General features: G+C 40.5%; 1 protein-coding gene across 1 annotated transcript in view; it reads left to right on the top strand.

The window, feature by feature from the left end:
- Positions 1-85: 85 nt before the first annotated feature.
- The window catches only part of CUL4A (cullin 4A), a 70035-nt gene continuing 56579 nt past the window's right edge, over positions 86-13541 (top strand). Inside the window, exons 1-5 of the mRNA XM_063459685.1 lie at positions 86-286; positions 4639-4877; positions 5420-5535; positions 7262-7366; positions 8153-8221. Coding sequence (XP_063315755.1) covers positions 4748-4877; positions 5420-5535; positions 7262-7366; positions 8153-8221 — 420 coding nt within the window. The 5' untranslated portion in view covers positions 86-286; positions 4639-4747. The remainder of the gene's footprint in view (positions 287-4638; positions 4878-5419; positions 5536-7261; positions 7367-8152; positions 8222-13541) is intronic.

Below are 13541 nucleotides of genomic sequence, written 5' to 3'. Positions count from 1 at the left end.
GGGTGCACATCATGCCCCGTCCCCCGTGTGAGCCCGAGCAGCGCCGAGTGTCCCGCTGGGGGGAGGGGGGCTGTGCACGGACTGCCAGGCACGGTGAGCGAGTGATTTCAAACGCTCCCGCCGTGCGGCTCCCGAGATGCCCGCTGGAGGCCGGCTCGGTGCATTAATTAATAAATAAGAGGGGAGCCATCTTGTTGGTGGTGTAGGAGGCGAGCGCAGGAGATGAGGAGGCTGACAGGTAGCCGCTGACAGGCCCGGGAGCCGAATGGACACCTCATAGGCCAAGGTGAGAGTGACGGAGCGGACCGACACTGAGCTCGGCACAGCACTCCCAGCCTGCACCGGGGCTCCCACCGCCGCCAGCAGCGGGACTGGGCTGACATTACAGAGAGGGCAGGGGATCAGCCCGGGGATCAGCGATCAGCCCTCTGTGTGCCAGTGCTGCCCTTTGTGTCTATTAATACAGCAGGGGGTATCTATCAGGACACGGTATGTATCCCTCCCGGAGCTCTGCTCCCGGACAGCGAGTACACTAATAGCCGTGTTACTCTATGGGGGATGGCAGTGGTGGTGGTGGTGGTGTTGTTGTGTTTTGGTCATGGCTCCTGAGTTCAAGCAGGGAAAACCCAGAGACACTGCCCCTAGGTAGACATTTCCCTAAACACAGACCTGGGGAAATAGAATTTACAAAATGTAGGCCGGCATGGCTGAGCTGGGCTAGGGAATTACTCCAGCTCGCCTGTGTGGATGTGTATTTTGTTAATTCAGTTTCCAGTTCCTCCACTGTTAAAAAGTTAGGCATGCAGCTTCCAACAGGGCCTTGCTATCAATGTGTATATTGATTTGTACATACAAGGTGACCAATCTGAAGTTCCATAAATCTGCCCAATTATTAGTAGTAATGATAGCATTTGATATGTCATATTGTGTGTGTGTGTGTGTATATATTCTACACTATATATACAATATGACATATATAGTGTAGATTGGATTAGCGGATGTATTAGTCCAGTAGACAAGATGCCAAAGTACCAGAGTATTGCAGTATGCAATGATACCTTCTTTTTAATTGGACTAACATAATATTTCAAAGACAAGCTTTCGAGAGTTTTCCTCTCTTCCTCAGGTCTGAAGCAATGCCAACCTGAGGAAGAGAGCAAAACTCTCAAAAGCTTTTCTTTGAAATATTATTTTAGTCCAATAAAAAAAAAAAAAAAGTATAATTGCATACTGCAATACTCTGGTGTGTGTGTGTGTATGTATATATATATATATATATACATACACACACACACACACACACACACACACACACACACAATATGTGTGTGTTCCATATGGACTTTATATGTGAATTAGAGCTGGTAGTAAAGTCCTCACAACATCTCGTGTGATTGATGTGCTGTCTCATTGACTAGCACATTTTTATAGGCAATGTCTGCAGCTTTACCATAAGGAATCCTTTGAGTGGTTTGGCCATGACATTTGCATCAACAGTATGTGAGTTTTGATCACTGTAAAGTGTAGGGCAGTGAGTAAGAAGATCCTGCTTTGAATTGCCAGCCATGGCACAGTAGGTGCTCTGGCAAACAATGCGGTCAAAGACAAGGCTTGCGCAATGTAGGTCAGTAAAAATGGACAATATCGCTACGATTTGTAAACCATGGTACACTTGCTCGGCATAGAGATTAAAGACAAAAAAAGTACTAGGGGCACTGAGAACTGATTCTGTTATAAGGAAGAAACCAAAGATCAAAAAATAAATAACGCCAAAAAATAGACCAGCTTTATGCATCAATGGTATTGCGCATCTTGCATACTGAGTTTCGTAATAGAAATCTTCTCAAGAGAAAATATGCAGAAAAAAAATTATATTATCGTGTATAGCAAGGGGTCCGCAACCTATGCCATATGTGGTGCATTTGCACGGGAACGCACGGGCATGCAAGGCTTCCATACCTAAATAATGTGATGAGAATCTACCCTGGAGCTTGCCTATCAGGAATCTCAGTGTGACTTCTTCAGATATATGCTCGTGCAAACCGAATGCTCAGCCCTGCCAGTGATTGCAGCACGTAGTGAAGTGCTGTCTTCCATTTACTCATTGCAGTGTTTTGAATATGTGGGCTCTTAGCACTTGTGAATGGGAATTTCCATTGGAGGAGAGAAACCTGGACAGCCTGGTCTCCACTGGACCCCAGGAAGCCACACACATACAGCTGCAGAAGAAGCCTTCCCAGATTCAGACACTCACACAGCCCCCCACAACACAACACAACACAACACTGATAAACCATATATAAGCAGCCTCCCACACATGCATACGATATGACATTACACACAATCTCACAAATTGCCCCGCAAACATAGCTCACATTCGCACACCCACAATACGCAGCCCCATACATATGCAACACACACAATACCACAAACGGCTCATACATGTACACAATATAACACAGCTCATGTACGCGCAAATACAGTCTGAAGCGCTCCCAATTTTGCACCAAACTGCCAAAATGGCAGTCAAATATCTCCTTGGATCAAGCAGCTGTTACCCCACTAATTAGAAATTATATCCCTGTATGTTATGTTTTTGGAAGTATTTATCCAATTGCTCTTTAAACATCTGTATGGGCTCAGATAAAACCACCTCTTCAGGCAGAGAATTCCATATCCTTATTGCTCTTACTGTAAAAAAAAAACCTTTCCTTTGCCTTAAATTAAATCTCCTTTCTTCCAACCTAAATGCGTGACATTGTGTCATGTAAAGTTCTGTTTATGAATAGATTTCCAGATAATGGTTTGTACTGGTCCCGAATATATTTGTATAATGTTATCATATCCCATCTGAGGCACCGTTTTTTTCCAAACTAAAGAGATTTAAATTTGTTAACCTTTCTTCGTAACTAAAGTGCTCCATTCCGTTTATCAATTTTGTAGCTAGTTTCTGCACTATTTCTATTGCCATGATATCCTTCTTTAGAAAAGGGAGGGGGGGCATTTTAATAATAATTTTTTACATACCATGCTACTAAATAAAATAACTCAAAGCAGACTCGTGCATCAGTCCTGATTGCTAAATGCCTAATATGTCAAGGATCTAAATTCAATTTTTAGTAGTTAATGCTAACCCTATACCTATGTGTTTCAAATCAGTGACATTTTGTCTGTCATTGAGAGTGTCGGTCAGTGAGTGTTTCAAATAACTGTGTGTTTGTGTATCTGTGTGTGTGCGAGCCAGTGTGTGTGCATCCAGCAATCAAACACAAGTACACCACTTCTTTCATATAGCAGCAGAACATACATACAACTACATTCAAATGCCAACACTACACACAAATACATACATACATTCAAATACACAAAACATGCTTAAATTTGCCAGTTATATAAAAAAAATTCTATTGCATTAAGTGTTAATTTGTAAAAATTCAAATGCACTTGATCAACAAATACTAAAGTCTTTACATGTGTTGAATTAGCCTTACAACCTGGGTGGGAGGGGGGATCAAATGTAACCCTAAAACAGCTCCGCTTTAACCCAAACCCAGCATTAACCCTATCTTTCACTAACCCTTCAGCTTATGGTAACACCACCATACCCTTAACTCGAACCATAAACCTACCACTAACCCTAAGAAAATCCCCTGCCAGTATTCATACTGATATCAGCAAATGGGTTTCCTAGTTAAAACAGTAGACAGGGGTATGTTGCTATTATCTACGGTCTTATTTTTTTTCTTCAATATTACTAAACGTGTCCTGTATTACTGACTGAAGTATGCTTTCTAAAGCCGATTACACTGTGATTGGTGGTGGGCACCTTGCAAAGCCAAGCACCAATCACTATCGGCTTAGGTGCAATCAGGGAAGATCCAGGGGGATGTACAAGTGTATTTTTATTGTTTTCATAACCTCAGCACAATGGAAACTTTTTGGTTTCTCTTCTTACACAAGGAGCATTGTCACACATGTACTTTCCCAGCTTTTTGAACTAGGTTCAGGAGCTGAACCTATGATATCGGTGTTGGATTGGTTGTTGGTAATAACATCTTTCATAGACTCTGACATTGAACAAACAGCAAAGTAAAATATTCTCCCCTCCCCTACACATTTGTTATAAAGAAGAAGCTCCAAATTTTGTAAAGAGCAAGGTTTTTTCCCTTTGGAATATAAAGTCAATTTCTAAATTTTTGGTGCACATTGGTATTTTAAGACGGTCTTCTAATAAAAAAAAAAATCTAAAATATATATATATATATATATATATATATATATATATATATATATATATTATTTTTTAATCCATTATTATATTATAGGTATGTGTAATTTCTGCCACCCAAAATGAGTGGTTTGTTTTTTGTTATTTTTCCCAGCCTCTCATGCCCCACGTTTGGAATTTCAAATAAATCATTTATCTCTCCCAACCTTTGCCTTGGTTTTAATTCTTGCTATCACTACCATTTTTTTTATTTGCAATACCAAATAGTGTTTTGGTGTGTATATTTTTTTACAACTCCCATTTCATAGATAACAATTGTCTGCTTTTCCTATTGTCTACTCAATTCTACATTTATTTGTCAACACTAAGTAAACTAAGATTAATTTTTTTTTCTTTTTTTTTTTATACAGGTTTCTAATGAATTCAGAAGGGATTATCTGGGGTTCAATGTCAGCGTGAGGACATATTACTGAATTTCATCATTCAGTTAGCTTGCTAATTGTCCTCTTCAGCATTGCCATGGCTCAGGAAGCTCAGAGAAAAGCCAACTTTTCGGCACTGGCAGGTCACACTAATGGGTTAACAAAGCCTGCATCTCTTGCATCAAAACCTGGAGGATCTAGGAAGCTGGTCATCAAAAATTTTAAAGGTAGGTTTCTGACCAAGCATAGTACATATAGATAAAAGGCACGGTTTATGTGCTAAGTTTAAATTTAAAAAAAAAAAAAAAAAAAACGATTTTCAACAGTGTACTGAATGGAAGTATATTCTAACAAAGTAAAAATTATGGGGCAAATAGGTATTGGTTTAGGCATAGTAGTCATGGTTTCAGGAGTGCGATAGAACCATTTATTCCCCTAACCCTCTATTGTAAATTGTCAGACTGTATTTGAGCTTCTTAACTGGGGGCAACTGCTCTTCACCTCTCTGCAGCCTCCCAGATTGTCTGAAGATCTGCCAATGGGCTTAGCTAAGAGCTTCTGGCTGCAGTGCAGGCAGGGAGTGGCATCCAACGTTGTAGTAGTTATGGTACATAGTGTTCCTTTTTTTTTTTTAATTCAGCAAGGACCAGTTCACTCTTATGCTACAATGATGCTCAGGCAGGTGATTGTAAGAAACATAAGAGTCTGTCAGATGTGTCTTACAAGTGATTCATGGTATATAGTGGATATGTAATGCTTTTTATTACAGATAAACCAAAATTGCCTGACAACTATACCCAGGATACATGGCAAAAACTCCAAGAAGCAGTAAATGCCATAGAAAGCAGCACTTCTATAAAGTATAACCTAGAAGAACTTTACCAGGTATTGGGCGACTGTATTCATTTGTTCCAGGATTCTGCATTGTTACTATTACACTGTTTTCTATAGCCAAGTCCAAAGATATATTTTACACTATTGCACATTCCTCATAGACTTGAATGACTTATGTTCATGTATGTGTTCCACAGCAAATATAATGTACAGAGCTTGAGGAGTTAGAGCTCATGTGTAGTAGGGCCGCTGCTCTCCTTAAAGTGTTTCAAAGGGAATGTAAGTTATACAGCCAGCAGTACAGAAATCCTTAAAGGACCATTATAGTGCCAGGAAAACATACTCGTTTTCCTGGCACTATAGTGCCCTGACTGTGCCCCCACCCTCAGGGACCCCCTCCTGCCCGGCTCTGGGGAGAGGAAAGGGTTAAAACTTACCTTTATTCCAGCGCCGGGCGGGGAGCTCTCCTCCTCCTCTCCGCCTCCGATCCTCCCTTTCGGCTGAATGCGCATGCGCGGCAAGAGCTGCGCGCGCATTCAGCCGGTCGCATAGGAAAGCATTTACAATGCTTTCCTATGGACGCTTGCGTGCTCTCACTGTGATTTTCACAGTGAGAATCACACAAGCGCCTCTGGCGGCTGTCAGTGAGACAGCCACTAGAGGATTTGGAGGCTGTATTAACCCTTATATAAACATAGCAGTTTCTCTGAAACTGCTATGTTTATATAAAAAAGGGTTAAACCTAGCTGGACCTGGCACCCAGACCACTTCATTAAGCTGAAGTGGTCTGGGTGCCTAGAGTGGTCATTTAAGACTGGATGAGGAAGCTTTAGAATAGACACTGCTTTTCTCAGTCATACTTTACAGGACCTTAAGACAGATTATAAACCGAGATATGATTTATAACATATCAACAAACCATAATCAACAAATCAAAACAACCTTAACAAAAAAAAATGAGCTTGCACTCTCTCCACTAGATTACAGCACAGAAGTGGGGGAGAAATGTCTCCTATAATGTAAAAATGGGTGGGGGAAGCAAACCTAAAGGGGAATACAGGAAGCCATAAACCTAAGGGTAGAACCTGCTTAATGGTCCTTTCCAACCCTTCTCTCGATCTGCACCTGGTAAGTGGTTAAAATTAGAGTGCCCTGGAAGTTTTAATTTTGGCAGCTTTGCCTCGATTAAAAATTAATTAATTTTTTATTTTTTTTTTAGCATCTTTAGGTGATAGTGCCTTTAGTGATTGGCAGTCTGACAGCCGCTAGAAGAATATTCTCTAAACAATGCAGCAAAATGTTACATTCACAGTGAAAATGAACAGGATCTATGCATCAAAGCCTCTTCATTAAGAAAACAAGGGATACTTTAGCCACCAAAATAACCTTCGCTTAATGAAGTCGTTTTTAGTGTATAGATGAGGCTAAATAAAATGCATTAAAGATTTCTACGTCTGTTGCCAGCATCCACTAATATCTATGCATGTGCAGTCTTTCAACCATAAACATTGCAATTGCTGACTCCTACCACCATGATCACTTCAAATCATTAAGTAGTCATGGTAGCTTGAATTATTTAAGTGAACCTCTGAGTATAAAGGGGAGATGGGTATTGAGGTTTACCTTTTGAAATGATAAATTCTCTTCCTGTTTATTCACCAACATAAATGAGTTCAAAATATGCAAGCATATGACATTTGCTGACATAGTGTTTTTTTGTTGTTGTTTTTTTCGTGCTTGGCTTGTATTGAAATTGCATTTAATTTTTCTTTTTCAGGCAGTTGAAAATTTATGTTCTTATAAAGTCTCCCACACACTGTACAAGCAACTCCGTCAAGTATGCGAGGAACATATGAAGGCCCAGATTAACCAGTTCAGGGAATATCCTTTCATTAATTTAATTGCCTGAGAACCGGTGATGGGTGGATGTGTTTGCATGTTTATATAGTATGGTCATTGCTTATTTTTTGATTGTAGTGTTTACTCCCATTGAACATCAGTGCCTAATATGTTACAAAAATATAGATCACATTCATTCAGTCTTGCCATTGCCATGGACTACTTCTATCCCATGCCCCAAAAGAATGCAGAAGTGAGCCATCTGTTGTGCCAAATGAATGTCCCATTTGTGTGCCAAATCAATGTCCCATGAATGTCCCATTTAAAAATGCAGTACAAGTACAGCTACAGATACGTATGCTCAACTTGTTGAATAATCTTGTGAGAAGACTTGAGATATTAGAAAAATCTGCTAGATTGAGACCATGAGTTTATGTATAAAATGTAAACTTTAATAAACTAATATATAGTAAAAAGAAATGTGCTGTGTCAGATCAGGTAGTAATTCTAATATGGTTTATCCTCTTCTTTCATGTGTACCAAGAATCACTTGGATTTATTTTTGTTAAATAAACATGACATGGTGTAATATGTCATGTGTTGTTCATCTGAGGTTGTATTTACCTAATTTTAACACCTGCTAAGGAACAAATTATTATGTCCTGATATAAAACCATAAAGAGAGGGTGCACTTTCTTTTCCCCATGACTGTATACATGTGTGTATGTATCACAAAGGTTGTATGGAACAGTGACATGTTAATGAATATCGGTTTAAAAAACTTTCGATTTTCTTTTCTTTCTTTTCCTTAACACAAATGTAATGCACAGATTCTCTTGACAGCTTTCTATTTTTAAAAAAAGTTAACAAATGTTGGATGGATCACTGTAGACAAATGGTAAGGTTGCTAACAAATATATTTTAATAGTTTTTTTGTGGAGTTGTGTTTTTTTTTTTTATTATTATTATTCATTATAGTGTTACTTTTTCATATCCATATGGAACCCTACTCAAACTAGCTTTAAAGGACATTTGTTTTTTTTCCTATAGGTAAATGAATGAGACATTATAATATCACCTGTGCTCAGACATAAGGATATGCATTGTAAGCTTACAATTTATGATATTAGAGATTCCGGTTTAGAAACAAGGTTTCCACCATAAGCCTGCCTATTTAGCCTTGCCTCCTAACTCTAGAAAAAATAATTCCTTATCAAATGTGTGCACACCGCTTACTGACAGTACTGAGTGATTTGTTAAAATAGAAAATAAACCTTTATTAGGAGAAGATACCCAGGGAGATCTACAGTAAGTGTCATTATTTGTATATAGTTTTTCTGACAGGTTGTGAATTAAAAAACGCTCATTCTGTGCTATTGGGGTTGAGACTTAGTGCATACATTTGATAGGGACGTTTTTTGTTTTGTTGTTTTTGTGGCATGAGGGAGGTGTGGGTAAAGACAATGTCTCACACCGACTGTGAAACTTTTGGAGGATCAATGATGGTCTGGGAGTGCTTCAGCGGTGAGATCGGACAGATTCATCTTTGTGAAGGACGTATTAATCAAGCCATGTACAAGGTTATCTTGGAAGAAAACTGGTTTTCTTCTGCTTTGACAATGTTACCAAACTCTGAGCATTGGTTTTCCAGGAAGATAATGCTCTATGCCACCCAGCCAGGTTAATCAAGCTGTGGATGGAGAACTACAAGATCAAGACCCTGTTATGACCAGCCAATCTCCAGACCAGAACCCCTTTGTATGTGATCGAGAAGAAGATGGATGGTCACAAGCTATCAGACAAAGCGGGGCTGCTTGCATTTTTGCACCAGGAGTGGCATAAAGTCAACCAACAGCAATGTGAAATACTGGTATAGAGCATGCAAAGAAGCATGAAAGCAGTGTTTGAAAATCAGGGTTATTCAACTAAATATTGATTTCTGAACATTAGTATTGTATTTAGAAACTAATATGAACTTGTTTTCTTTGCATTAGTCAAGGTCTGAAAACACTGCTTTTTATTTGTAATTTTTTTTTGTTCCTTTGACCAGTTATCTTTTTATTTATTCTCAAATAATTTTTAATAAATGTATGCATTTTATTAGGAATTTTGGGGAAAGTTCTGTAAGTAGCTTGTAGAATAAAACAAAAAAAAGTATTTTTTCTCAAACACATATCAATAAATAGTCCTATTATATAGTGTGTGTGTGTGTGTGTAAGTTTGAGATTCACAGTAGGAATTTGCCTCCTCTTACTACAGTATTTCTCCTTCCCTCTTTTTGCTATTTTCTCTTTGATAGTTTCTCTTTTCTACTTATTGACTAATTTTTCTCCCCATCCCTTTTTTTTTTTAAATGTGATCTGGTATTCTTTTTTCCCTTCAGATTAGAGGCAGTGCTTATACCACAGGGATATCCAATCTGGAGGGAAAAAACAGGCAGGCAAATCTCCAAACATTTAAACCCTCCCCTAATTACCTCCTTTCCCATAAGTAGCAGCTCCTCCTGATCATACCCAGTTCTTTGCCTGCCTCCGGCAGGGGAGGTTAGACAGGAGGTTCTCCAGGAAGCAGGTGAGAAGGGCTGAGGCTCTGGGGGCACTGCTTCCTTCATGTCCGGGTAAGTAGCCTTTAACACGCCAGACGGCGTGGTCCCTCAAGTTTTATGTTGCCGTCTAATGCCGTGCCAGGTGCCGGTCTGACGAAGGACGCAGGCGTGCGTCGGCTGGGAAGTCCTGCGGTGGAACGCACACACAGGTTGCGTTGCGTTCCACTAGGGAGTCGCGGAGCGCTATGCGCATGCGCAATGCGAACCTTGATTCAGGCGCCAAATTTGAACTGGGCGTTCTCTTTGGTTTCAGGACTTATATGAGCATTTACCAGCAGCAACCTCTGTTTGCCAGGAGCTCTCAGATCGGTTGTAAAGAGTGTTATCTCACCTGCCCTCCAACACACTCTCAGGCCATTTAAGGTAAGACTGATTAAGTTTTTAATTAAATGGGTCCTAGCCTGAATCGATAAGGAGAAAAATTTGATTGTTTTCCCTTTTTTGTTTTCTCTTTTCAGTATGTCTAATCCGGAAAATTTGGATAAAGTTGCTGAAAAGGGGAAATGTTCATCTAAAGCCAAGCATTTAATCTGCTCTGTGTGTAGCCAACCTATGCCAGATGGTTATAAAAAGAAACTTTGCTCAGTGTGTTCTAAAGAAGCTTCAGAGGAAGCAAAAAGAACAGAAATGTCTACTTTCCTCAGCTGGTTGCAACAAAGTATGCAGCAAACATTTGTGGATATGCAGTCGGCTGCATTACAGTCAGTCCAGGCCTCGGTTGCCCAAGATTCGCAAGTTGTAAAACATGCTAAGAAAAGACTGAGATCTTGGGAAGCTTCTGATACTAGTTCAGTAACTAGTGGTTCTGAGTATGAGGAAATTTCAGGTAGTGATTCTTCAGATGAGGAGTTTGCCTTCCCAGATGAAGCAATTGGGAAATTGATTAAAGAAGTGCAGTGCATTTTTGGAATTGAGGAAACAGGGAAAAAGTCCAAAGTGTTTCCTTTTCTTCCACAGATTAAGGAATTGATTTTAAAAGAGTGGAAATTCCCTAGTCACAAGCCGTTTCTGTCTAGACATTTTAAAACTCTTTTTTCCTTAGCATCGGAACAAGACTGTAAGCTGGATACGGTCCCTGTAGTGGACGTTCCTATTGCTCAAATCTCTAAGAAAACTACTTTACCGATTGGAGACACAAGCGGGCTCAAGGATGTCATGGACAAACGCATTGACTCCTCCTTAAAAAAGTTGTTCATATCTTCTGCAGCCCAAGCTAAAGCTTTGATTACGGGGTCATCTGTTGCCAAGGCCCAAAGACTTTGGTTGGAAGAACTAGAAAAAGTTTATACGGGAGAAACTAAGGAAGACCCGGTAAAGCTATTAAAGAATATCAGGATGGCATCTGATTTTTTGGTAGATGCGTCTGCAGAAAGCCTAAAAATTTCGGCCAAGAATATAGGTACTTCAACAGTCGCCAGAAGAGCGCTTTGGCTCAAAAATTGGTCAGCAGATACAGCATCTAAGAATTCACTGTGTGACCTATCCTTTGAACCAGGAAGACTTTTTGGTTCAAAACTGGATGAATTGTTAAAACAGATGAAGGAAGGAAGGAAAGCTTTACCAGAATCATTTAAGAAGCAGTTTAGAAGACGTAAAGCGGAGTCGCTTCCCTCATTTAGAAGTTCCTTTCGTAGAAACTATTTCAGGGGTCAGCATAAAAAAGCCTTTGATTATAGGAAGAAGGAAAGATTTTCTGACAGAAGAAATAAAAAGTTATGACGCCAGGCCTGTGGGTGGAAGGCTGAGTCACTTCCTAGAGCACTGGAAAGGAACAACATCAGATCGCTGGGTTCTCACAGTGATAAAACACGGATACGCTCTAGAATTATCACAAGCCCCAATGGAAATGTTTCTATGTTCCGAGGTTCATTCTCTAGAGATGGAACTCTCTCTGATGCGAGAATTATCGACTCTATTACTGAAAAGAGTGGTGGAAGAAGTTCCTCTCAAGGAAAGTTTTCGGGGCACCTATTCAAGACTTTTCTTGGTTCCAAAGCCAGATGGTTCGTTCAGACCCATTTTAGATCTAAAAGCCGTAAACAGGTGGATTATCAAAAAGAAGTTCCTCATGGAAACAATAAAGTCCGCTACTCTGCTTATTCATCCAAAAAGTTGGTTTGCGTCCCTGGATTTAAAAGATGCCTACCTTCATGTGCCCATAGCAGAATCCAGCAAAAGTCTTCTAAGGTTCGCTGTGTGCTGCCGATCAGTAATCAAACATTACCAATTCAGAGCATTACCTTTCGGCCTGTCATCAGCACCCAGGGTATTCACAAAGCTGCTAGTAGTCGTTTCAGCTTTTCTAAGAGGTATGGGCATCTCTGTCATTCCGTATTTGGACGACTGGCTGTTGATTGCAGAGTCCCAAGGTCAACTACAGCTAGACCTGGGGACAGCGATAGAATCGCTAGAAAAGCATGGCTGGCTAATAAATTTCAACAAATCGGAACTAGTGCCAGTTCAAAGGATCCAGTTCCTGGGTCTGATTTTGGATTCTATCGCAATGAAGATATTCCTGCCAGAAGAGAAGAAACTAAAAATCAAGCGATTAATTCGGAATCTCAGAAGAAAAATTGTGTTTTCAATCAGAGAAGCCATGGGCTTACTGGGTCTGTTTACAGCCTCAATCCCGGCAGTCGGTTGGGCAAAATCCAGAATGAGACCTCTACAAAGAAACATTCTGCAAGTCTGGAATCGACAGGAACTCGGCCTGGATGGGCTTATGAGGTTCAACAAGCTAACTTTGAGAAGTCTGCAGTGGTGGACATCTTCTCGATTCCTGCACGAGGGTCTGTCATTCCGGATGAAGTCCTTCACTATAATTACGACAGACGCCTCTGCCCTGGGCTGGGGGGCCCATCTGGGAGACATCAAGAAGCAGGGGTCCTGGCAAGAGAAGGATATGAAAAATTCCTCGAACTTCAGGGAATTAAAGGCCGTGTGGATGGCACTCTTGGCATTTCAGATGCTTATCAAAGATCGACCTATTCAAATCCGCTCAGACAATCGAACGACAGTGGCATATTTGAACAGACAGGGAGGTACGAGATCAACAAAGTTAGAAAGCCTTTGTTCAATGATCATGCTGTGGTCAGAAGTGCACCTGATGTCAATTTCAGCAGTTCACATTTCAGGGAAATTCAATGTGGTGGCAGATGCCCTGAGCAGGCATCATTTGAAACAAGCAGATTGGTCCCTGTCATGCAGAACTTTCAAGTTCATCACAGACCGCTTCGGTGTTCCGGAGATAGATCTGATGGCTTCCAGAATGAACAGGAAGACAAGATGTTTTGCATCCCTAAATCCAACAGACAGGCCGGATATCATAGATGCCCTGTCAGTTCCATGGAAGTTCAACCTGGCTTATGCCTTTCCGCCAGTAGTGCTTATTCCCAGAATACTTCAAAAAGTAAGACTGGAAAGTGTACGTATTATCCTTATCCTTCCATGGTGGCCAAGAAGAAGTTGGTTCTCGGTTCTCCTGAATTTTCCAGGGGCCACATTTTGGAAGCTCCCACTTTCAAGAGAAATACTAGAGGACGCCATGGTGCCTCTGCCGACCCTTCGAAGATTCCATTTGACGGCCTGGTTTCTGAACGCCAGATTCTAGAGA

This window comes from Pelobates fuscus, chromosome 1, assembly GCF_036172605.1.
Source record: "Pelobates fuscus isolate aPelFus1 chromosome 1, aPelFus1.pri, whole genome shotgun sequence".
NCBI lineage: Eukaryota > Metazoa > Chordata > Amphibia > Anura > Pelobatidae > Pelobates > Pelobates fuscus.
The sequence above is the reverse complement of the archived record's forward strand: the minus strand, read 5'-3'. Positions and strand labels throughout refer to the sequence as shown.